General features: G+C 43.4%; 13 protein-coding genes across 13 annotated transcripts; 7 read left to right on the top strand and 6 right to left on the bottom strand. All coding sequences in view use genetic code 12, as the record gives it.

The window, feature by feature from the left end:
- Positions 1-121: 121 nt before the first annotated feature.
- On the top strand, positions 122-1708 carry PGUG_03303 (uncharacterized protein; the record flags this gene model as incomplete). The annotated part of the gene is made up of 1 exon (XM_001483872.1): positions 122-1708. The coding sequence occupies one exon, from the start codon at positions 122-124 to the stop codon at positions 1706-1708; it is 1587 nt and encodes a 528-aa protein (XP_001483922.2).
- A 9-nt stretch (positions 1709-1717) lies between these two features.
- GIN1 (chromatin-modulating protein) lies at positions 1718-4807 on the bottom strand (the record flags this gene model as incomplete). The annotated part of the gene is made up of 1 exon (XM_001483871.1): positions 1718-4807. One exon carries the CDS (start codon positions 4805-4807, stop codon positions 1718-1720), a length of 3090 nt encoding a protein of 1029 aa, XP_001483921.2.
- A 374-nt stretch (positions 4808-5181) lies between these two features.
- Positions 5182-6330, top strand: SAM2 (methionine adenosyltransferase; the record flags this gene model as incomplete). Its single annotated transcript, XM_001483870.1, has 1 exon — positions 5182-6330. One exon carries the CDS (start codon positions 5182-5184, stop codon positions 6328-6330), a length of 1149 nt encoding a protein of 382 aa, XP_001483920.1.
- A 207-nt stretch (positions 6331-6537) lies between these two features.
- PGUG_03300 (phosphatase PAP2 family protein) lies at positions 6538-7269 on the bottom strand (the record flags this gene model as incomplete). Its single annotated transcript, XM_001483869.1, has 1 exon — positions 6538-7269. One exon carries the CDS (start codon positions 7267-7269, stop codon positions 6538-6540), a length of 732 nt encoding a protein of 243 aa, XP_001483919.2.
- A 243-nt stretch (positions 7270-7512) lies between these two features.
- PHO84 (phosphate transporter) lies at positions 7513-8796 on the bottom strand (the record flags this gene model as incomplete). The annotated part of the gene is made up of 1 exon (XM_001483868.1): positions 7513-8796. The coding sequence occupies one exon, from the start codon at positions 8794-8796 to the stop codon at positions 7513-7515; it is 1284 nt and encodes a 427-aa protein (XP_001483918.1).
- A 2788-nt stretch (positions 8797-11584) lies between these two features.
- Positions 11585-12262, bottom strand: PGUG_03298 (uncharacterized protein; the record flags this gene model as incomplete). The annotated part of the gene is made up of 1 exon (XM_001483867.1): positions 11585-12262. The coding sequence occupies one exon, from the start codon at positions 12260-12262 to the stop codon at positions 11585-11587; it is 678 nt and encodes a 225-aa protein (XP_001483917.2).
- Positions 12263-13403: 1141 nt separating this feature from the next.
- PGUG_03297 (RTA1 domain-containing protein) lies at positions 13404-14279 on the top strand (the record flags this gene model as incomplete). Its single annotated transcript, XM_001483866.1, has 1 exon — positions 13404-14279. The coding sequence occupies one exon, from the start codon at positions 13404-13406 to the stop codon at positions 14277-14279; it is 876 nt and encodes a 291-aa protein (XP_001483916.2).
- A 334-nt stretch (positions 14280-14613) lies between these two features.
- On the top strand, positions 14614-15684 carry PGUG_03296 (Zn(II)2Cys6 transcription factor domain-containing protein; the record flags this gene model as incomplete). Its single annotated transcript, XM_001483865.1, has 1 exon — positions 14614-15684. The coding sequence occupies one exon, from the start codon at positions 14614-14616 to the stop codon at positions 15682-15684; it is 1071 nt and encodes a 356-aa protein (XP_001483915.2).
- Positions 15685-15796: 112 nt separating this feature from the next.
- On the top strand, positions 15797-17128 carry PGUG_03295 (uncharacterized protein; the record flags this gene model as incomplete). Its single annotated transcript, XM_001483864.1, has 1 exon — positions 15797-17128. One exon carries the CDS (start codon positions 15797-15799, stop codon positions 17126-17128), a length of 1332 nt encoding a protein of 443 aa, XP_001483914.2.
- Positions 17129-18101: 973 nt separating this feature from the next.
- Positions 18102-19988, bottom strand: PGUG_03294 (uncharacterized protein; the record flags this gene model as incomplete). Its single annotated transcript, XM_001483863.1, has 1 exon — positions 18102-19988. The coding sequence occupies one exon, from the start codon at positions 19986-19988 to the stop codon at positions 18102-18104; it is 1887 nt and encodes a 628-aa protein (XP_001483913.2).
- A 176-nt stretch (positions 19989-20164) lies between these two features.
- Positions 20165-21871, bottom strand: PGUG_03291 (uncharacterized protein; the record flags this gene model as incomplete). The annotated part of the gene is made up of 1 exon (XM_001483860.1): positions 20165-21871. The coding sequence occupies one exon, from the start codon at positions 21869-21871 to the stop codon at positions 20165-20167; it is 1707 nt and encodes a 568-aa protein (XP_001483910.2).
- Positions 20399-20890, top strand: PGUG_03293 (uncharacterized protein; the record flags this gene model as incomplete). The annotated part of the gene is made up of 1 exon (XM_001483862.1): positions 20399-20890. One exon carries the CDS (start codon positions 20399-20401, stop codon positions 20888-20890), a length of 492 nt encoding a protein of 163 aa, XP_001483912.2.
- On the top strand, positions 20934-21716 carry PGUG_03292 (uncharacterized protein; the record flags this gene model as incomplete). The annotated part of the gene is made up of 1 exon (XM_001483861.1): positions 20934-21716. The coding sequence occupies one exon, from the start codon at positions 20934-20936 to the stop codon at positions 21714-21716; it is 783 nt and encodes a 260-aa protein (XP_001483911.1).
- Positions 21872-23808: the final 1937 nt, after the last annotated feature.

Below are 23808 nucleotides of genomic sequence, written 5' to 3'. Positions count from 1 at the left end.
CGACGTACTATATACTGAATACGAGACATGAACCTTCCGTAGTCGCAGCCGCACACAGCCGCACCGCCGTTGTAAATATTTGTCCTGCATCGCTTTTCGCTCTTTCTAAACACCACATCCCATGTCCAGAATAGACCAGCTTATGCTGGTTGTGGAGCTGTTGGAGAGAAAATCGTGCTCCATAGTGGACAAGAGCCACGAATCTGTGGCATTAGTCCAGAAAATTTCTCGTCTTTACGATAAATGGACCCAAGAAGAACACCATTGTGCTCATCTTCATTCGGAAGCAGCCGCCAGTTTTCTGCTTTTGACAGGGTTTAGAACCCTAGACGAAAAGCTCTTTCTCTTGGACGCCAGCTTAAGTACTAGCGATGTCTACACCAGCTCGATGTCGTTGGAAAATTTGAAAAATGAGTACTACTATATGTTGAAGAATCCCGAAAATGATGCAACAAGTTTTGACACAAATTTTGACAATTTTGACACAAATGTTCTTGAACTGCCGTATCCCAGACCGTCCAGACTCTCCCACTCCGAATCCCTGCCATACACCCAGAAATCATACCATCAATCACACCATCAATCATTCAATCAATCATTCAATCTGCCCCTCCATCTGTCTTTGCCCACGGATCTGCCCCTCCCTCATAAAAGCTCGATCGCCGACCTTAAACTCAAACCCATCAAGTGTCGCACATCGCAGCCATACAAGAAAAAGTCAAGGTACCGTCTCTCGCAGATATACACCCTCAATCCTGTGATTGATACTTCCTTCGAGTCATTGTCTCCGGAACGCTATGTGTCGAAAGCATCACAAGTATCGGATGCAATGTCTCGTCAGAACACTCAGGATCAAACAGCTTCAACTTTACCCACCACTTTCGAGGACGACCGGGAAACCAGTGATATAAATGTAACCATTGAACTTGAGAAAGATTTGGATGCTTTTCATATAAATGGTCAAAATCCTTCACCCGATAGAGTATCTGCCAGCTCAATGTTGTCGCTTTCTCCACCCTTGGAATTCGACAATTTCAACGATTTTTTGCGAAAATCAAGACTCGACTTGCAAGCGTCACCTCCCAAGCTTAAACGATCAACTTCTCACGACAGCATATTCCACGAAGCCAAGCTAAAATTCCACAATCCTGCTGAGAAAATCAGCTTGAAAAGCGACGTTGTAACCCCAACATTTGAGTCGATTTATTGTCAGGAATCGGCCCGTGAATCCTCCAGTAAACTTCTTGCTGAAATGATCCAAAAAGCCGATTTGCAGCCAATTTCCAAAACGCCCACGAAACAGCCATTTGCCTTGGGTTTGGGTTCACCGCTCCAGCCAACTTTATCCCATGTAACTTCGTCTCCCCCACGACGAAACAGCGTGAGTAAAGCACTCGCAAGCAGTTTTTTCTCGTTGATGGCTCCGTCTCCTCGTCAATCAAGTGTGGATTCTAAGCGTGAAAATATACCGACAACAGTTGAGAAACCAAAAAAAACCGCTGCTGCTCCTGTTATGATAACTAGTGAAGCACAACGAAAACGACTTCCTCTTCATCCCATTTCCTTCAACGGGGCACATTCCAAACTTAAAATAGACAATAATGCGGCAGTGATCTGCCATGGACAGTCGGCTGCAATTCGTCGTCCGATTATGACTCGGGTTAGTCGTAATTCGTTAAATGAAGCATTGAGTAGCAGTATTAAATAGTATACAATTTTAGTCAAATCCCGACCCAGAAAATAGCTTGGTTTTAGTTTGAGTAGCATGGTTCAAGCGACGTTCCAACTTTTGTTCCTTGACACTTTTGACTCGTCTTGACCTCGACATCGAAGAGATCGAAGCCTTTCCGCCGGTTGCAGCCTTGTATTGCTTGCTGATGGTGACCCCAGAAAAGCTTCCTTCGGATCCTGAATTAGGGTTTGATCTGAACGATTGAACCAAAGATGGTCGCTTGAAAGCAGGCATAATATCGTCATCATCGGTATCACTGGTACCTTTCCTTGGAGGTTCTTCAGCCACAAGTTCAACTCTGCTTCTGTTCATTTCACTAATACTCCTTTTGAGCTCATTCAAGTCTTCATGTTCTTCGTCTGAGCCAAAACCATGTTGTAATCTTGATATTCTCTGCTGCTCGAAATACTCATCAGTACCAGTTGAGGACAAAAAAGAGAGCTGTTTTTGCACAAACGACTCTTCAATACGAATCACTCGGCGTCTTTTGTTTGTCTCGGCTTCAATATCGTCTTCATCTTCTTTATCGTCGTTGCTTATTTCTTCTTCGTCATCGTCATCGTCGATCTTTATAACTCTCTGTGAATCTTCCTCCATACTTTCAAAGAACGCCTTTGCTCTTTCTGTCTTTGACAAGTGCAGAGACTGCTTATTTTGAAGGGCTCTTTGGCGTTGTTCATTCATCTTTTGCTTTCGATACGCGGCCAAAATTTCATCTTCTTCGTCGCTCAACTCGATATCAAGCCCATTGGGACGTACTCTCTTGGTCAACCTGTGGTTTTTGATATCGTCAAGTAACTTTTCCAACTCCTTTTGGTCCTTTATTTGATACTGCTCCATGAACTTGCGCTTGACCTCGGCATCATTGAGATCAAAGTTGAAGCTGTTGTCAATCATTTTTTCGTCTTCCGAGTTCGCTACATCCGAGAGTTCACCATCCATACCACCAAGCCCATGCCATTCATCTTCCGACTCCTCGGCTTCGCCCTCAATAATCTTATTGAGGCCCCTTTGCGCCATGATATGACGTTTTTTGCGGCTCTGTAACTCTTTCAAGCGAAGCTTTCTCTCGTACATCTTGATTTGTTCTTTGATATCTGTGTCGTCTTCCTCTGCTTCTTCTTCTTCTTCTTCTTCTTCTTTTTCTCCCTCTTCATCCGCAGTTGGACCATTTTTTTTGATCAACTTGCGTGCTATATTGAGAGTAGCTGGTGTCACTTCTTCGTCATCAACCTGAGTAGCGATTCCTTGAGTAGGTGTAGGATCGGCTTGGGTTTCAAGATCCTGGAAAGATGGTACCTGACCAAAAGCTTCATCTTCGTGGTTCTGTGATTCGTGGTTTTGAATGGGCATGATCTTTTGGGTAGTATCTCTTAAATTCTTGAACAACTCTTGCTCAGCAACAGAGTGTCTTCGAGTTCTCTTAGGAGAAGTATAGGAGACTGGCGGACGCTGTGAGCTGGTTGTAATGGTATCCTGTTCACCAGCATTTTCCTCGTCTCCCAATGCACCAAACATGTAACTGTCATCCACTCTTATTGCAGAAAAGTCAAGTTTAGTGGTGTCCTTCTCAGGTATCGAGTCTTCATCTTCAGACAGAAGTACCACTCTTTTCCTTTTATCGACCACTATTGCATCGGAGTCGTTGTCCTCGAAATCATTGGCTTCTGAATATCCTAAATCACTATCGGGTATTTCTCCATCGGACTCTGGGATCGCTTCCAAGTACTCTAGATCTGCTCTCTTCTGCTTTTCTCTCATCTTTTCCTTCTTCCTGATATTGCGAGCCCGTTCGATTTCCCGCTCGAGCAATGATCCCATGACTTCTTCGTCTTTTTGCAACTCTTCAAAAATGTCATTTCCGCCATTTTCACCTCGGAGAGCCTGGATTTGATCTATATTGGCTCTCTTCAACTTCGACAAGAGCTGTGCTCGTTTGGGCCCCGTTCGGTTCTCCTTCAATGCTAATAAAAGAGACCGCAAATGGGTGGGTAATGCCAATGCTATGTGAGATTTTTTGCCCAATTTCTTTCTTGAAAACCGCTGCTTGATCGACAATTTGTCCTGCTTGGGCAATGAGGGAATTTGATGCTGAGATTCCGAATCCGAATCTGAGTCAAGGTTGATAATTTTGGAGTTTTCTTCCTTGAGCTTGGATGCGTATACCTCAATTGGACTCTTCTTTTTTATGCTTTTTGCTTGCTGTGCTATAGGTTGGCCAATCAAGTCCAATACATTAGGTTCTTCGTCTGAAACTTCATCCTTTTGAACGGGAGATGTCAATGGGCTCGATTTTTGTGGTGGAGTCAGCGATGCCACAGCAGCAACGTCGCTATCCAGTATATCGTCGTCGAATGCAGAAAGAAGTTTTTGCTTCGAATGGACAACTTTGCGGTTGAATTGAGGCTCAATATTGCGTTCTCTCTTTTGGACACTAAGAAACTGTTCCGTTTCTTCTAATTGGTGGTTGGGAACAGATCGTAAAGCCTCTTCCTCAAGGTCGTTCTCGTCGTCCGTCAATGTTGTGCGAGACACATCGGCTTCCAATTGCTCAGCAATGGCTTGTTTCTCACGTTCTTGCTGCTTGTGCTTTATTAGCTGGTTTATTCTTTGCTGGCGGTCTTCTTCGTCTGACTCTTCGCTGAGAAAAAGGGCAGAAAGGTCTGGTTTGGGGACTGTTTCGGGTTCTTTCTGTGTCGTGGAAATTTCTTGCGTTTCAGGTATTGTTGCATTCTCGTTCGTTTCAGGTAATGGTGAGTTTTCTTTCGTTTCAGTCAATGGTGAATTCTCTTGTATTTCTGGTTTCTGTGAATTCTCTTTTTCCAGCAATTCGTCTAAAAACTGGATTTCCGCATCCTCTGCTGGAAGCTGTGCAAGCTGCATAGGCTTGGCTACAACCTGGGTTTCCTTCAACTCGGTTTGAACCTCTGGTTCTATTACTTGTGTGTCATTGATGAGTCCAAGACGACGCTTCATTCTTTCTAGAACAGACATATCGGGTTCCTGGAGAAACTGGGAGCTCTGGAGCAGCTGAGAAGCATCCTGGGAGTCCCCGTCATAGGAAAAGTTATGCATTGATAGATGGATGGGGTGGTAGGTTGATCGGTTCTATACGCGAATCGCGTCTGATGAGTACGCGACTGCACACGGCTCAATATTTACGGTACGATTTTGGTTATGTAAGCAATCGCTCTTGACTTATGTAAGCGTGTTATTTGTTATTTTCATTTTCATCCTTCAACCGTCTGGCAATTAGTATGGTGTGGTAGAGCACATGGTGAGTGTATAAGCGACTGTGGCACCACTATTTCCCTTTTTATTCCTTTTCTATTTTTTAGTATGTTGAGCTTTGTCGTTCCGCGCACATGCGCGTCACGTGCTATCACCACCACGTTGTGGCTCTACCAGTATAAATATGTACAAATTTTTCTTTTTTCGAGCATTTGAAAATGGCCGAAAAATTCTTGTTCACGTCAGAATCCGTGGGTGAGGGTCACCCCGATAAGATTTGCGACCAGGTATCTGATGCCATCTTGGACGCTTGTTTGGCTGTGGATCCTTTGTCCAAAGTGGCATGTGAAACCGCTTCCAAAACCGGTATGATTATGGTGTTTGGAGAGATCACCACCAAGGCACAATTGGACTACCAGAAGATTATTAGAGACACTATCAAGCACATTGGTTATGACTCGAGTGACAAGGGTTTCGACTACAAGACATGTAATGTTTTGGTTGCCATTGAACAACAATCTCCTGATATTGCCCAAGGTTTACATTATGAAAAAGCCTTGGAAGATTTGGGAGCTGGTGACCAAGGTATTATGTTTGGTTACGCCACCGACGAGACCGACGAGAAGTTGCCGCTCACCATTTTGTTGGCTCACAAGTTGAACGCGGAATTGGCTTCTGCCAGACGTTCCGGTGCGTTGAGCTGGTTGAGACCCGACACCAAGACCCAGGTTACTGTCGAGTACAAAAAGGACGGAGGAGCCGTGGTTCCATTGAGAGTGGACACCATTGTGATCTCGTCGCAGCACGCCGAGGAAATCTCTACCGAAGACTTGCGTGCTCAAATTCACGAACATGTGGTCAAGAAGGTGATTCCCGCTCATCTTTTGGACGACAAAACCGTGTACCACATCCAGCCTTCTGGTAGATTCGTCATTGGAGGACCTCAGGGAGACGCTGGATTGACCGGAAGAAAGATCATTGTCGACACTTATGGTGGATGGGGTGCTCACGGTGGTGGTGCTTTCTCCGGTAAGGATTTTTCCAAGGTGGACCGTTCTGCTGCTTACGCTGCTAGATGGGTTGCCAAATCCTTGGTGAACGCTGGATTGGCCAGAAGAGCTTTGGTTCAATTCTCGTATGCCATTGGTGTTGCTGAGCCATTGTCGGTTCACGTGGATACCTATGGTACTTCCAAATACTCCTCTGACCAATTGGTGGAGATTATTAGAAACAACTTTGACTTGAGACCAGGTGTGATTGTCAAGGAATTGGACTTGGCCAGACCCATCTACTTCAAGACCGCTTCTTATGGACACTTCACCAACCAGGAAAACCCATGGGAACAACCCAAGAAATTGAAGTACTAATTGCTTAATGATTAATGTGACGACTCATCAACCAACGCTCAACTCGTTGGTCAGCTTGCTTTTTGTTTGTTCCCTTTTTTTTATATTGGCCCAAGGCCCGGTTTACTTCAAAATCGTTTTTGTTTTAGATACATTTTAGGATAGAGTTTTGCATTAATTGGGGGTCCTCAACGGACGAGTAATAAATATATTACTAAAACGTTTAGATCAAAGAGGTAGTTCTGTTTTATCTTTTTCTTTTCTGAAAAATGTGATTGTCGCAATTGCGATGCCCATGGCCGAGCCAATGATGATATCGCTGTAATGATGTCGGTAGTCCTGAGTTCGACTCAATGCTATGTATGTGGCTAGCAATGAAGGAAGACAAGACGATAATTGGTATCCAATGGACAAATGGCCAATTCGACTATAAATCCATAAACTGAAATAAAATAATCCAGCAAATGCGATCAGCGAGTGTCCAGATGGAGTACTTTTCATGCCATCAACAAGATATATTTGCCCAAGAGGAGCAGAACAAACCTCAATTCCTACCAATTTATCTATAGGAGTCCCTACTATTGGTCCACATCGCTCCAAAAAGTCTGGACGATGTCTGGCTATCCATGCTTTGAGAACATCAGTTATTACTCCAGTAATGGAAATTGAGAGCCATAAATTTTGTAGGGAGGTGTTGACCAATTGCTGAAACTGGAATTTTGTGAGCTTTTTGCGTTTAAGCAAAGCTGTGCACCATGCTGTGATGGCTAATGATGGTAAAATACACGAAATAACGTATAGTTGGTTATCGGTTACCCGTTCGTGAGTAGCAAATGGAAACTGAATAGAAGGATCTGAAAGTCGAAAAGGACGCACAAAGGGCTTTGAAGGCTCTGCCACGAGGTAGAAGTAGAGGAGAAGACCCACCACCACTAGCCACTCGGCATTGAATTTGGACATGGGGGAGTGAGAAGGATTGCGAATTGCGAGACTGAGATCGCGAATGGAGAAATAGCGAGACTAGCGAGTACCGCGAAAATGTAGCGAGAAGTCCTCTGAGAATACCGCGAACTTTAAGAACTTGCCGCGAAAAATGTCAGCGAAAACAGATCAGACATTACTGAGAATTTCTGAGAACTACGAAGCTATCGCTTTCGCGATAACTTCTTTTTTCTATCAATCATTAATTATCCCAATATCTATTTATTGCTTTTCCTCGGAATCATAGCTTTCCTCGTGCGTAGTGTATCTGTCTCTTCCAATTTGTGTGGTGTCAACTTCATCGTGATACTTCTCACAAATTTGTTCTAAAGTCATTCTCTTGGTTTCTGGAATCAAAAGTGTGGTACCAATACCGAGCAACATGAACAAGGCAAAGATCTCCATAACGTGGTTTAACCAACAGTTTTGGTTTTTAGGGTCGGATCCACATCCGTGGTTGACCAAAGTACCAAGACAAGTTTGAGCAATAATAGCACCAACCTTACCACAGGCAGCAGAAATACCGTGGGCGGAAGATCTGTACCTAGTTGGGTAACATTCACCAGGAACGATAAAAGTGGTAGTATTAGGACCGAAATTCTGGAAGAATTGAGCAAGAACGTACAATGCAAGCAAACCTTTGTCAGTCAACTTGTGGTATCCGAAACCAATTCCACAGAATAAAATGGTCAAGATGATGAAGCCTCCCAATTGAATTGGTTTACGTCCAATGGTGTCAACGGTGGCAGCAGTGAACCAGTAACCTGGCAAAGAACCGGCACAAACCAAAATCAAGTTTCCGGCAGCGGTGTTGTAAAGCTTGTGGTAAAGGTTGGTGGAAGAAGCGTAACCAATGGCTTGCAAGATGACCGAGGTGTTCAAACCCAATCCGTAGTAAGCCACATCCAAGAAGAACCAAGAACCGGCAGTACCAATCAAGTATTTTCCGTATTTCCATTGTCCGAAATGTCTCCAGAAGTCTTTGAAAGAAGCCTTTGGAGGGGCAATCTCTTGGGCATGAACATCAAGAGCACCTTCAGCGTCGGCAACCTTTTGAACATCATCGTGCTCGTTAACATCCAATGAGTATCTTGGAGATTCAGCAATGGTCAATCTGTAGTACAAGGCAATGCATCCTGGAACACATCCAAATCCAATCAAGATTCTCCACATTTGGTCACAAGCCTTTCTACAGTCACCCACACATTCGGTGGTACTCACGTTCAATGGACCCTTGTAGGCAGCCACCAAAACCATGGCAACAATACCGGCAAAAATTTGACCAAGACCTTGGTTGGAGAAAACCGCACTCATGATAGCACCTCTCCATTTTGTGGTGGAAAATTCCGATGAGATGATGGAGGAAAGAGGGTAATCTCCTCCGATACCGATACCCATAATAATTCTCCAGAAACCCAAGACAGCCACAAAGTTAATGGCGGGAGAAGGACCCAAAGAACATTGGATAATGGTAGCCGCGATCATGACAATCGAATTCCAAACCATAAATCTTCTTACGACCGAAAATATCAGCCAGCATACCGAAACCCAATTGTCCAATAACGGTACCAACCGAGGTGGAAACTTTCAAGAAAGTGGTGGTGGATTGGGGCATTTTTCCTCCTTCCCAGTAGACATAAGACAACATGGTAATACCCAAGTTAATGGCAAAAATATCATAAGAATCGGTCAAGAAACCAACACCGGCAATCATAATCATTTTGACTTGAGTCCATCCGAAACCAGCATGGTCAATTTCTTCAAGAGCCAATCTTCTTCTCTCCAATGGGTCCTCGATGTGAGCAAACTTTCCAATGTAATCCTTGAAGGCAGTCTTACCACCAGCGGTGTTTTCCTTGACAGGATAAGCTTCGTTGATGTCAGCCATAGTGGTAGTTGTGGTGGATGATAATTTTGAGGATTCGAGGCCTTTATATACTTGGGGTCTACGGCGAAATTAATTTATTTTTTTTTCAGATGCAGATAATTTAGACCACGGGTTGACGCCTCGCGAGAGGTTTTGGGCTAGCGTTGGAGAACGGGAAAGATAAATGTGGTGGAAGAAGATGAATGATGGTTAATGGTGGTAGTCTGTGGTGATGGTTAATGTCAGTATCTTCCAACTTTCCTCAAAATTTCTCCCTGATGACCATTGTCCGAAGCGAATCTGTCCCTACTTACGACGCTGCGGCGCACTTTATGACCGAATTTTTTGCACCCATGTGGTGTAATTTGTGACGATTAAAGTGGGCCCAAATTTGTTTGTGGTGGTAGCCAAGGGTCCCGTACATAAATGATCTTCGCTTGCGTTGTTGACAGCTCTTGGCTGTGTCAAGCCAAGAGATATGGCTAAAAAATGGTGCCAATGCAAAATTGCAATGGTTGAAATTTCTTGGCCCACCCCACGTGTTTCCTATTTGGGCGATTAATTTGCAACACCGGCCCCCCACGTGGCTGCAATTCGCCGTGAACGCGCACTGTCAACGTGGTGCTGTGTGCAGTCCGCGGGTCCCTTCAAATCAGCAATGCCAGAAGAAAGATAGAGTTGGCCGTGGACCAATTGGTGTTGGCTGGTGATGGAGGCGGACGGAATTCCTTGATTTTATTGGATGGTGGATCCGCCTACTCATTTCAATTTTTACCGCCGGTACCCCGCTAATCTGGCGCCAATTTCCACTTGGTCACACGACCTTAAGCTCGTAAACCTAAGCGACTTGCTTGGCTACATTGCATTATGAATTGCATTGGTGCATTAATTGCTTGACCGTTGATCAATTAGCCGTTGAGTGCACCCATACACCAGCATGAATGTGGACCAATTGCCGGAGGCGGTTTTCCGCTGAGCCTTGTGAATGGTGGGGTCAAGAAGCTGAAAAATAAAATGACGGTTTAAGACTTGATAATCTCATGTTGTATTGCTTCTTTGCTTGGTATTGTTATTAGTGCTACTAATGCTTACTATTGCTTACTATTGCCAACATACTACATTTATTCCGAGGGTCGCCAACTTCATCAAATGCACAAAATGCATGAAGAATGACCACGTATTTCTAGGCTGTTCTGCTTGAATTTCACTTATAAGCTCTTATTGATAAATAACAAGAGCAAAGAATCTGTCTAGTTGTACTACCGATCTAGACAGAACCAAATGAAAAGTGATATAAATGATATAAGGCACAAACCAAGATAGACTAAGCTCTTATAAGCCAAAGATCTCAACTCCTTATATTGAAAGGCAAAGATTACGACGTTTATCCATATTGCAGCACCAATCACATGGAAAGCTGCAGAAGAGAGCCAGATATAACCCGGAATCCGTACATTAACATTTTCCTTTGGAAAGGCGACGGGAAATACCCAGCCCAAACTCAACAGGAAAAAAGTCAAAAACAGAACTGCATACTGGTCGATCGTACTAACTTTCTGCAGAGTTTCGGCCCCAGTTTCTTCAGTCGCTTTTTCTTCCATTGTGATCAAAGCTCAGTTTATAATTAAACGTACAAATAATCTGCCAAACCTAGAGTCGTGAAAAAAAGTCGTAGCTTTCGCAGGTCAAATGCACCTGAAAACGACTATCGCGGAGTCCAGCTTACTTCTGCTGTCTTTATACTCAATTAGATCCCTATACTTTCCATTTCCTTCATTCTCTTTTCTTTTTCTGGTTAATTGAATTTTATTATTCCTTGTACTTTCTCGTCTTATCAGTACACCGGTACACCGGTGTTGAAAATGCAGGACCTGGACGTTGCATCTATGTAGGATCAGACGACACGACAGCACCGAGGAACTCGAAGAGTTTTTTTCGGCCTATTCAACGATGAGCTCCGGTAGCTGGGAAGACTACTGGGGTAACTAGCTACTACTCCATATGTCTCACCTGCCGCTCTATATCACACTCACGTGGATACGCTCTAGACTCGCCCCCACCGTGACCATTGGAAGTTTAGACTAAACCTGTATACTGCTACCCCCGCCCAGTATTACAATAGACTTGAGAGTGTACCGAGTTGAGGCACACTTATTGCTGTTGTTCGTATTTGGATCCTGATCCCGATATGCCCGTCAATTGTTAAGTAAAGTTGCAACACATTCTTTCATTCTGTTTTTTCCTGTATATATCTGATCAAGTGTGGCTAAGAACTTCACCATCTTAAAGATAAATAAGTAATAATCTGGAAGGATGAACCGAAAATTTCCAGTTTATGAGTCTATTTATGTGACTTCCATACCGGAATATCAAGTTTATAAACTAACGTTCGATAAGGCAGACAGAACATGTCTTGCATTTCGCATCTTAGCTCGTGGGTATTAGAATGATTTGACAAGTTTTTGTGACAAACAGTACGTGGGTATCATATATATAAATAAAGGTAAACATATATAAGCTAAGAAAAGCAAATACCCACATTTTTAGCGAGGACATGCCGCTAATGGCTGTAAACATCAACATAACCAAACATACAAATACAGTTGGATGTTGTTTTCGAGAAAGGTACCAGCCGGCGACACCATATACCGCTGTGGACGCAACAGCAGAATACATGCTCCAATGATAATTTTTGGGTGGGTCCTTGCGCCGATTGGAAGCGGATATGCCAAGCACCCGATTAATTGTAAGAACCCTACAAGCAACTGCCAAAGTGATGCTCAACCCTTTCGGAATTCTTTTCACGAAAATCTCGGATGACACCACCGCACCTAGACCAGAGGTAAGTGCAATCGCTATCCGCCATTTATTCAGGGTTGACATCAAGCTATCCAGTGTTTCGGGCGTAGCTTCGGACGTAGTTGCTATGGCCATTTCCTCCACTGGTAAAGAAGTCAGTTCATCCGTTCGTGGTGTATAAAATGCTCTCACAAGATGTCTAACCATTTCTTCCATTTGTTGTGGAGTAACTCCTTCCAATTGGAGTGGATTCAGCTCTTCCGGCTGTTGTGGAGGTGTCATTTCTTGCACTGGTGGTGTTGACATGAAGAAGTACAAATGCGAAATAGTTTTGCAACCGCGTTATGAGCCACGCGACCAACCGATCACGTGATGATATCCTCCACGGTGGTGTAGTGTTGTGCGAGCTGTGGAATACACTGATACTATATTGGTGATATAGCGTCTTTCTGCCAAGGTATGATCCCATGATTCGTAGTCTCAGACTTAAAGGTAGCGAAGAGTCTGTGTATTTGTGTTACCGATCTAGACAGAACCAAATGATAAGCGATATAAATGATGTAAGGCACATACCAAGATAGACTAAGCTCCCAAAAACCATAAATTTTAACTCCTTATGTCGAAAGGCAAAGATTGTGACGTATGTCGATATTAATAAAGCGATCACATGGAAAGCTGCAGAACATAACCAGATATAACCCGAAATCTTTACATTAACATTTCTCTCTTCAAAGGTGACGAGAAGTACCCAGCCAAAACATAACAGGAAATAAGTCAACAATTGCACTGTAATCCCAATATTGATTGTCGGATTTTTGGCCCCAGTTTCTTCAGTCATTCTTTCCCCCATAGTTTCTTCAGTCGATTGTTTCTCCATTAGTGATCAAGAAATTATCAAAGTGCGCTGCGAAGCTCAGTATGTAATTAAACATATACGAGAGATAATTTGCCAAACCTAGAGTAGGAAGTGGAAGCTACTGATCCTGCTATCTTTTATACTCAATTTCTTATTCTTTCCATTTACTACATTCTCTCAATTTTTCCTTAAACTTTCTGTTCGCATCAGTACCGATTGAATCACAATTACTGCTGTTTTCGACCACCAGTACACCAGTACACCAGTACTGGAATGACCGTGATCAATAAGAAGTTGAGTGCGCCCATACACCAGTTTATCAATGGACCAATTGTCGAAGTTGCTCCGGTAAGGTTGTAGATGGCGGGGTTGAGGTGATGAATATAAATAGGGGTTTAAGACTGATAATCTTTTCATAACTATCCCTTCCATTAGTCATTTCCATTATCTAGATTGTCGCGGCTCTCCATGCAGTCCTTATCCCGCTCATCTCCGCCATCTCCGCTATTCCGCTATCCCGCTATCCCGCACTCCGTCCAGGCGAAGTAACGATGTATATAAGATCATGGAACTCAGGACCAAACCCAAAACATGTCCCTGGACTTTCAATTCTACCAGTACACCCCATCTTTGGCCGCAGCCATCATTGCGTGCATTTTATTTTGCATTGCAACCCTTTTTTGTGCATATCAATTCACAGCAGCATTGAGAAATCGAAGTCAAACGGCATTGAAAAAAATTTTATCGCTTATTCCTTTTCTATTGGGAGGTTTATTTGAAATAGTTGGGTATGGAGCTAGAGCTCTGTCTTCTAAGAACGACGAATCATTGACTCCCTATATCATTCAGTCGCTTCTTTTGTTGGTTGCACCAGCGTTATTTGCAGCCACTATATATATGACATTGGGGCACGTTATTCGGGTTACAGGATGTGAAAACCTCTCGGTTATACCATTGAAGTGGCTTACCAAAATCTTTGTATGTGGAGACGTTCTTTCGTTTCTTGTTCAGGCTGGGGGAGGAGGTATTATGTCTCAAGGACAAGACCAAATGAAACTTGGCGAACATATTGTTATTGCTGGATTGATCATCCAAATAGTCTTCTTTGGCATTTTCATTGTTGTGATGAGTGTTTTCCAGTACAGAATAAGCCAAAGACCTTCGCCAGCTGCTATGCATTATCGTTATCAGCCTTCATCAACTCGAAACTGGCAGATGATTCTTGTGATTTTGATGATCTGTTCTGTGTTGATCTTTGTCCGTTCTGTCGTTAGATGTGTTGAATATGCCCAGGGCAACGACGGATACATTATTTCTCATGAAGTGTTTCTTTATGTGTTTGATGGCCTCTTGATGTTTTTGAATATGGTGGTGTTTATGTCCCAAAATTTGGGCTCATACTACAACAGGGACTTTCGTTCTAGCCAACATTTGGCAGTGCAGCCTATATATGACTGGGAAAAGTAGTGATTGATGAAGGGTGAACGGCTGCAAATTCACCATCGAAATTCTGTATCGCATAAAATCTAAGAATATTGATAGAAAGAATACACCAGCTTTGGAAATTAACAGTTTTAGCAGTCACTACCACCTGACTTCATTTTTTGTAACTCATCTTCGGTATATAATATATGTCATCGAAAAGTTTGTTCGTCTATTCGTGCGATCTCAGATTTAGATTTGACATTTCGATTTCAGTGCGAACTTCTAATTTTACTTTCTTTACTATTATATTTTGCTAATCACGCTATATTTTGCTAGTCAGGCTGACTTGAAACTGCTGTTTTCTCATTGCTTCTCCATGGAACAAGTCGTAAAAAGGGGTAGAACAAAGTTTTCGTGCACAAACTGCCGCGTGAGGAAGAAAAAATGCAACCGTAGATATCCCTGTTCTTCTTGTATAAAGCTGGGAACCGAAGCCACTTGTATGTTCAATGGCAAAAACACCTCGATATACTTGGCCACTTTGCCTCCCGGTGAAGTTTGTTCTGTGAGTGACGAAAATTTGAATGAGAATTTTACCGGAAAGTTGACTGGAAACCTTACTGGTATGGAACGATTTCAACCAGAACTGGGTTTTGAACAGACAACAAGCCTATCCCGAGCTTATGGGGGTTATCCCAATACACTGAGAACTGAAGACTTCCATTTCAACCTAGCAAATGCCCTTCATTCTGGTCCTGATGACTATGAAATAAAACACGGAAACCAGTTTCGACATGGCATTTTGGTCTACTTGATGATGGCGAGAGCGGACCCTATCACTGGGCTAATGCAGAATCACATATTAACCCAAAAAAAAGTGGTTTGGGACGAAATTCCCATGAGAAGTAGTATGATACCAAAAGCTCAGATTGAAGAATTGGAGCAGAAGGCCAGTAATTACTTTAAAGATTCTTATATTCAGCGACTAGGGCATGATTTCTCTCATGACGACCTACTTGTGGCTCGTCAGAGAATATCTATTTATGGAGCTTCTGCGGGAATAATTTACAGTGCCCGTCCAGACTGGGTGAGCAGTTCATTGCTACAGATAATTGAGTCTGAAATTCCTGATAAAAATACCATTTTGAGTTGCCTTGATGTGTTCTTCTCAGACTGCAGCTTGGGCTCATTTTTGGTTTTTGAAGACAGGTTTAGAGAGAATATTGAAAAATTGATTGATGAAAATGTTCTCACCACGAACGAAAACGGCTCGAAACTTTGTGTGAATCTGAAAAAAAGACATTGCAACCATCACTACATTGGTGGTTGTTTTGCGCCATGTCTATTTGCACCTTTTGAACTTGGGCGAAAACCAAATACTTGCTTCAAAATGCCGGATTTCCATCGACGCTATCCATGCTCTGGAAAGCCTATTGCAGTGTCTTGACTTGACCTATGACTCTAACTGGGAGGTTCTTCAAGCCTTGACTTTGCTTTTTGATTACAACTTGCGGGCGCCAGAAAGCGACTGCTATTTCAACCATGGAGATCCCAGTATAATGTTTTCTACCATAGTTGCGATTGCAAGAAGCCTTCAATTTGACCAGAGAGTGCGTTCCCAGCTTACAAAGTATGATTTACTGTGGATTCAGTTCAGAAGATGTTTTTGGTTGGTTTTGCAAATGATGAACATGGAGTTGGCTCACTTGTACTACAGTCCATTATATTTCCAAGACTCAGATTTTGAGGTGAAGTTACCACAGCAAGCCATAACCAACTCAGCGATGCTAAACCAGGTGTGTTCAGCGTTGGCATCTTTGGCTCCTGTGATTCATAAACTCTATAAGTTGATTGATATGCTGATGGTTCGAAAATATTGTTCTCACCATCAATTGGTGGCAGAGATTAGAGAATTTGAGACGCTTATTTCTCGTGAATTGGGCACTTTCGAAAGCTATTTCACGCCCTACAGCAAAAATCTGGCAAAACCTATCAAGTTTCGGTTCTTAACTATGTCCAAGTGCTTCTTGATGGTACTCTACTATGCTTTGTACGTGGGTCTGGAGACTAGAGGAGACAACATTTTGGGTTTCAATTACCTCAGAAAACTTGTTTTAATTGCTTATGGAGAGTTGCCTTTTCTACAAAAAGGCTTTATAGATTCTTGCTCTCGATTTTTTGGTCCTTCGAGAGAGTACTTTTTTCGTCCTCTTTTAATTGCTTGCAACAGTATGCAATTATTGACAGGAGTGCTCCGACTTCGAGCTCGGTGCACCTTGAAAAAGCTTGATAGACTTAAATGTGCCAAGAACAAGCCACTATTAGAAGCTGGTTTGAAATCAATCATCGAGAACATCATCTTGATGGAAACCAAAATGATAGAATTTGATGAACAACTAGGTAAGGTGTCCAATTGTGGTTACTTGAAGGAAAGACAATACAATTACGGGACTCTCTTGATGTGCCAGGAGTCCATGTACGAGAATTGTGATGAACTTGTGGCTAAAGCGATGCTTCCATTTTCTGAGGAGGAGCTTAACGAATTGAGTGGTTTGATAAGTGGGTCAGCTAAAAAATTTGAAGCAATTGAGACATTTCAGAAGTCACTTACAACTAAGAAGTCGGCTCTGATAAACCCAACAGCAGAATTAACCGGCGTTGAACGACAGATTCATCTCATAATGGAGAGATTGCAAAGAGACAAAATGTGGAGTTTGGTAAATTTGATAAAGAATTACTACCACGACGAAACCTTTCGGCAGAAGTTCGATGCTGGTCACGCCAATAATAACCTTGGTGATTTGTTTTATGGTCAGGATGACATTTTGAATTATTTTGCAGCCGACGGTTCACTTGATTTTTTGGAATATCGAAAGGATTCTTTCGTTTAGTAAGGGTTCTACATCATTATCTGGTTCGGTTACTGTTTCTGTTTGTTTCTGTTGGTTTCTGACACTGGCGTTCTTGACTGTACTCGTGACTCACGACTTGACTCACTATATGCCTGCACCTCGCTCCATCTACCCGAGCGGAATAATCCGCGCGGCTCAAGTCAAGGCTAGAGTCATACGACCATTACCAAGCCAAATGTTTTCAAATCGAAATTCCTTCAACTTAGAGACTTGTTTCGACTTGTTTCAAGGAAAGCAAACGCTGTTGTTTGAGTTTTTCTTTTTCTTTCCTATTTGCAGCCATTTTATATCAGCTAAGTCCAGACTATTTGGCGCGCCGCGCCGCACCAACTGTGTCGAATTTCTTTTTTGTCCCAAATGGGCGAAGTCGGTGTCGAGTTCGGAGAATGGCTCGCCGACCGTTGAAAAACAAGTGTGTTTAACGAGTTCAATTTCGTCCAAAAAACTCCAAAAAAGACTCGCTATGCCACGCTTAGCGGGCCCCTCGCATACCCTTCAAGTTCGCTAACTCCATCTCAAACTCCATCCGGACTTACTGTGTACCCCTCACTGCTGGTGGGGCGGGGTTTTTCCGGTGCGAAAAACGCGCCGGGCCAATGGAGATGAGGTTGGCCGCATCGGAGTAACTGTTTCCATAAGGCCGAAAATAGATATAAAGGGCGTTTTTCTCGATATCAAACATTAAAAATGCTTGCACCTACCAAAATGACTGCCGCCGAAAAGGAAGCCCAGATTATGAAGGAGATCAGATCTGCTGCTGCTAACAAAAAGAAGCCTGTGCGCAAATTCCAAGGTAGCTTTCTTGGAGAAATCTTTGACATCAGTCTCAACCGCAACTAGAGACCATGGTAGACGGAGCCAATGGTCCAATGAACCAATTAGACGAAATCCGGTAGTCCACTGATAGATGGTCCAATTGGACTTTTATACTTAATAGACTTAATGATCACGATTACATATCCACATTGTAGCCCACTCGCACCAATTGGCTGAACCAGCCGTCGAGTCCGTCTCGGGGAATCACCTCGTCTTTTCGCTCGAAAACACACCTGTTAATTCGGATATATTTTAGCTGCGAATTATGGTGAAAGTACATAATCGCAACATGTTGAACTTTAAACCAGTCGTCATAGATGGTAGGGTGGACCATACCTAAACCAAGATTGGGTGCCCCGCCTGCTTGGGCTCCAAAGACATCAAGAAATTTGAGTTTTGGCAAAGATTCCACCATTTGCAACACTTCATGACAATCGTGCGACACATTGGGATTGATTCTTAGAGCTGTAAGTTGCTTGAATTGACTCAATTCATGGTAGAATTTGTTGGAGGGAAGTGGAATAATCAAGTCACAGAATTGGTTTTCTTGCTTGATTTCAATTGAAAGTTTGGTAACGGTTTCTTTCTTGTTTCCTGATACAAGTGATTGAGCATAGCACAGGTAGAGTCCATTCATAGAAAATTGCTCTAGCTTGGTACTGTTGTATCTTAGGATCAAGTCCAATGATTTTAGAGCTTCAGACTTCAAATTGGAAAGAAATAGCCAAACGGTGTCTGTATATGCTTCGCGGAAGTCAAGAGCTAAATGCTCCAATTGGCCTATATGATCACAAATTCTCGTTAAAAAACTGTCCTCTATACCTTCAGTTGTTGTTTGGGTGATTCTTTGGTATTCAGATACATTTTTGAGTTCCAAAGTTTTGAGATTTTTGAGGTTGACTGACTTGAGTAAAAGGTCGGCATCGCTGGGTGATAATAGGCAATTGTTGAGCAGTAGAACTTGGAGGTTTGAAAGATATTCCAACTTGCTTTCTGAAAGAGATCGGATAGTGTGCAAATCAAGTTCGTTCAACGAGTCAGAATTCGCCGAAACGAGCTCTCCACATGGCGGAACCAAGACATTGACATCTTTGTCAAACCGAGCTATTTTGAGCACTCTGAGGTTCTGCAGAACCTGGGAGATGTTCTCCCCCACTAGGAGATTGTTAATAATGCGCTGAAGCCGGGTGGAGTTCTGAAATGGTCGGATTTGAAAGTTGGTGATGTTTGGAAAAGTCAATGGTTTCAGCGACGAAACCGAGGATATCAGCTCTGAGTCGGAATGTTCTGGAGGCTCGGAACTGAGCTCCGAGAGGTAATTGCTGAATTTTATGTTGAGAACAAGCGTTTGTATGGAGCTGGTATTGGGAAGACTGCCCAAGTACTCTAGTCGGAAATTGTCGTTGAGCCAAATGAGTTCTCTAAGGTGGACCAAAGTTGTAAAAAAATCACTTATTTGGTCATTAAGTTCGTGGTCGTACGTGTTGAGGGAGTCTGGGAGCTCGAGGCACTTCAATGTCTTGATATAAGGAAAGCTGCTGGTGGGAATATTCGACGGTTCGCAGTACTTGAACTTGGTCTCGTAAAGCAGAATGTAATGGGTCAACAACCTCCGAAAATTGTACGAGCTTTTGACAAAAGTACACGAGTGCTCTTTGCGGTAATCTGGTCTGTTTTTCACCGTCTTTTCATAATATTTGAAAGATATCTCCTTGTTGAATTGACTGTAATTTTCATCAATGACAATATGCTGGTAGAGCCGAGGCATCGTAGACATGTACATGGCTTTGTTTGTGCGGAGGAGATTGAGACAATCAAATTGGCTGAGTTCGTTGGCTATTTTTGCCCGTACTTCGAACGGAAGTGTATCGAGTCGATTTCGTTTGGGTATTTCATTGGGATGAAATTCATTTTTTTCTTGGCAGGAAGAATTGATTAGTGGAGGTATAAGTGGTTTCTTGGAGTAGCCCACTGGAGAATTGAACAGATAATTTTCCTGTGTCCCAGAACGTGACTTAAGCATGTAGAGCGTAAATCAGTTGGTTGCTCTTATCAGCTGGTGGGTGGATGTGTGGGGAAAACGATAGACGAGACGCAGTATACAGTATCTACAAGTTGCTAGAGCTTAAGATTTTCATTTATAATTTAAGTAGCTTAAAACATTGATTAAGGACACTAGTCCACGAAATGACGAAGGAATTATGAAGAGCACTGTGCGGGCCAGCAGAAGTTGGGCAACACATTGGTAGAAGATTGAAGGTCCTTCAACGACGACTCATCAATAGCAGCAGTAGAGTTCGACTGAGTAGCCTTACCTTCTTCGTACTCTCTCTTTGAGACTTTGTAGTTACGACGGGCCTTCTTCTTTCCCGAGTCGAACTGTTGAGACAAAGTGTACTCGTAGGTGGTATCAAAGTAGTCAGCCCAAAGTTTATGCAATTCACTGGAGTCGTTTGCGTTCCAGTCAAACTTAATAGCAAAGTCGTCTGGCAAACAGTAGAGGTTCTGGTGCTTGGAAGCCTTGACCAACACAGAGGCAGACCATTGGTTAAAGTTGTCGATCTGGCTCTTGGAGCTACCATCCCACAACACCTTGTTTTCGTCTTCAGTTCCAGAAAGCAGAAGCGACTTCAACTCGTCTTGGAATTTGGCGAACAATTGAGCGGCATCTTGGGTAGCAAAGTTGATGGTCACCTTGAACAAGTCATCCTTGACCCAAGCAACGTCCGATACGGTGAACGAAGCCTTAGGGACGGATCCAGTGAATGCACTCAAGACAACCTGCTTGGCGTCTGCGATGTTCTTGAGAACTCTCTTGAGGATAGAGCCCTCGGCTTCGGCCATAGCTCCAGCAGAAGCTACGCCAGCGTCGATCTCACCGCCAAGTCCAGCGGCAGCTTGAGCCAAGCTACGCTTGAGGATTGAAGCGTCAGCTCCGGCAGCAATACCGGCAGAAGCAAGACCAGCAATGTCAGCTTCAGCAGCAGCTCCGAGACCAGCTTCCACCAAGTGTCTTTTAAGGATAGAAGCCTCAACGCCAAGTCCAGCCTCAGCAGATACGAGTCCCAAGACATCAAGATCGGCAGCTGCTCCAAGACCAGCATCGACCAAGTGTCTCTTGAGAATAGAACCTTCGGCTCCAGCACCAATTCCAGCGGAAGCAAGTCCAGCAATGTCAGCTGCAGCGGCACCGCCAAGACCAGCGTCAACTAATCCTCTCTTGAGGATAGAAGCATCAGCGCCAGCGGCAATACCAGCAGAAGCAAGACCAGCAATATCAGCTGCAGCGGCAGCTCCAATGCCGGCCTCGACCAAGTGTCTCTTAAGAATGGATGCAGCACCGCCAATTCCAGCTTCAGCTCCTCCGATAGGAGTGTCGAGTCCAGCACCAATACCGGCAGCAGCGTCAGCCAAACCTCTCTTGAGAATGGAACCCTCAGCTCCGGCGGCAAGACCAGCCGAAGCAAGACCAGCAATGTCAGCTTCAGCGGCAGCTCCGAGACCGGCTTCGACCAAGTGTCTTTTAAGGATAGAAGCATCAGCTCCAAGTCCAGCTTCGGCAGAAACGAGTCCCAAGACATCGAGATCGGCAGCAGCTCCAAGACCGGCCTCAACCAAGTGTCTCTTGAGAATAGAAGCGTCTGCTCCAATTGCAGCAGCGGCGTCAGCAACTGGAGTGTCAATTTCGGCAGCAATGCCTGCGTCAGCTGAGATCAAATGTCTCTTATTCAAGTCGGTAGCATCGATCTGAACCAAGTCATTGTCCAAGCAGTAGGCTTTGGTTTCTTGTTTTGCAGCCAAGTCGGTGTAATCGTTGTACAAATATTTGTTGTTTGCCTCAGCACCTCCGAGAAGAAACGAAGATGCAGTGAGGGCAATCGCTGCCGCTGCAGATTTAGTGAACATCTGGCAGCCTTATGAGTAAATACAAACGAAGGAAAATGAGGCAGAGAAACTCACGTAGGAAGAGGGATTTGGGTTGCGGTGGGGTTTTATACGCTCGGTACCATTGAAGGAGTGTTGTGGATGGAGGCTATTGTGCCCATTAGAAACAATACGTGGGACACGTCAAACCAAACCACACCGCTCCTTCGGGGGTAACCACCACCGTATTGGTATGAGTAGGGGTGTGCAGACGACGGGAGGTAGGCCGACGATTGTTCCAAACATAATAAGCCACATAAATTGCGTGCTAAGGTTCGCAACCAGGTCTATTGAACCAGCCTTTAAGGTGGTATCATCACGTGTGGAAACAATGTCTTCACCATTTTGATATTATTATTACCCAATTTGTCAATGACAGGTCGATGATGCGAAAGTCAAAACAATGGAACAAGATAATGCTGGCGGCCGCTGCGAACCAAAGGCCGAACAATAGGGTTCGCGAGAAGTTTCTCCGTTAGTAGGTCGTAATTAAGGGGGAGCAACGGTGGAAAGTGAAAGGGGAAACAAGAAAACACCGTTAGATGGCCTAAAAAAATAAGTCGCGTCTTGTAGAAATGGTGTCAACACGGAAGCGAGCCAAAAGGAGGTTAATTGTTTTGGAGATCAATGGATTCAGGGGTTATTGGGAGTTTTGACACAGCTCAATTGCAGGATTTGGAGAAGGCTGGTTTTGATCGATTACGGGTTTTGATCGATTTCATGGAAGGGATCGGTTTTATTCGGTTTGTTTTTGTTCGGCTCAAGTTGCTAATTTAACCATTTTGGACCAACAAAAGAGTATTTTAAGAGCCACCATGCCGGTATGGGACCACAGAACACCAGATACACGATTTTTACGCGATCTTTAATGCGTTGGACGCACGGTTTTAGTTGCCACAATAATGCAACTAAAAAAATGTTCGCGAATTATTTTTGCGCAGGTTTATTTTGGATGTTGAACAAGTTACCAAAACCAATTCCAAAACCAATCTCCATACAATTTTAGTCAAATACGATGGAAGACTCCAACAGCCTCAATTGCATGTGTTCTTAAGTTGAATAGTGATGTAAAATGAGATCATCTAGCCATTGCTCATAACGAAAGATTACCCCACTCAAATATACATATACGAGAGTAGGCAGTGACTTTTGAAGGCTGAAGTTCTGAGTTGCGGAGTTGCCCCTCAGTTTGAATGGTTTTTTTGGGGAAGAACCTTAATACAATAAGTAGAATTGTGGCTCGTCATGCGACTAAAATTGTGTTTTAGGTTGCTAAATTTAATGTGGTTGTGGCGTGTGAGCATGTGGTTGTTTTGGCCAAGTATCGGCTGATAAAATGAACCCACAGTTCATTTTAGCGTTGTATTAATGAACCGGAACCTTCGTAGTTTGCGATAATTGAAATTGAAATTGAAATTCGCAGCCAATTCGAGTCGCAGTCAATTCGAGTCGCAGTCAATTCTGAGACTGTGAAAATTAGTACCGGTAAGCCTTCATAGCTAAATGGAGAATTCGACCAAAGCATAGTGAAGGTCAATCACTAACAAAAATGAAGATTTGACTCACTTTCAAATTATTTCCGTCTTTAAAGTACCTTAGAATTGGTTTAGTAAGGCATCGAAGAGCCTGCGTATTTGCTAAAAGAAAGTGTTCTTCTTTTCGCTACCCAGCTTTTCTGCTTATTGAACAGCTCAATTCGCTGGAGTAATTCGAGGAAGCATAAATTGAGACTGAAAGAGATTCATCCAGCGATTTTAAAAGCTAAGTTACTGAAGAGTACCTTGGTTCATAATCTACATCAAAAAAATAAACAATTCTTTTCTTTCTTTCTTGATTAAAATGTCCTTGACAAGGATTAATCAGCAAAATATAATACATGGGCCGTTCTGGTATTCAGTGTTTGCAATCATACTCTCTGC

This window comes from Meyerozyma guilliermondii, genomic scaffold, assembly GCF_000149425.1.
Source record: "Meyerozyma guilliermondii ATCC 6260 scaffold_4 genomic scaffold, whole genome shotgun sequence".
Lineage (NCBI taxonomy): Eukaryota > Fungi > Ascomycota > Pichiomycetes > Serinales > Debaryomycetaceae > Meyerozyma > Meyerozyma guilliermondii.
The sequence above is the reverse complement of the archived record's forward strand: the minus strand, read 5'-3'. Positions and strand labels throughout refer to the sequence as shown.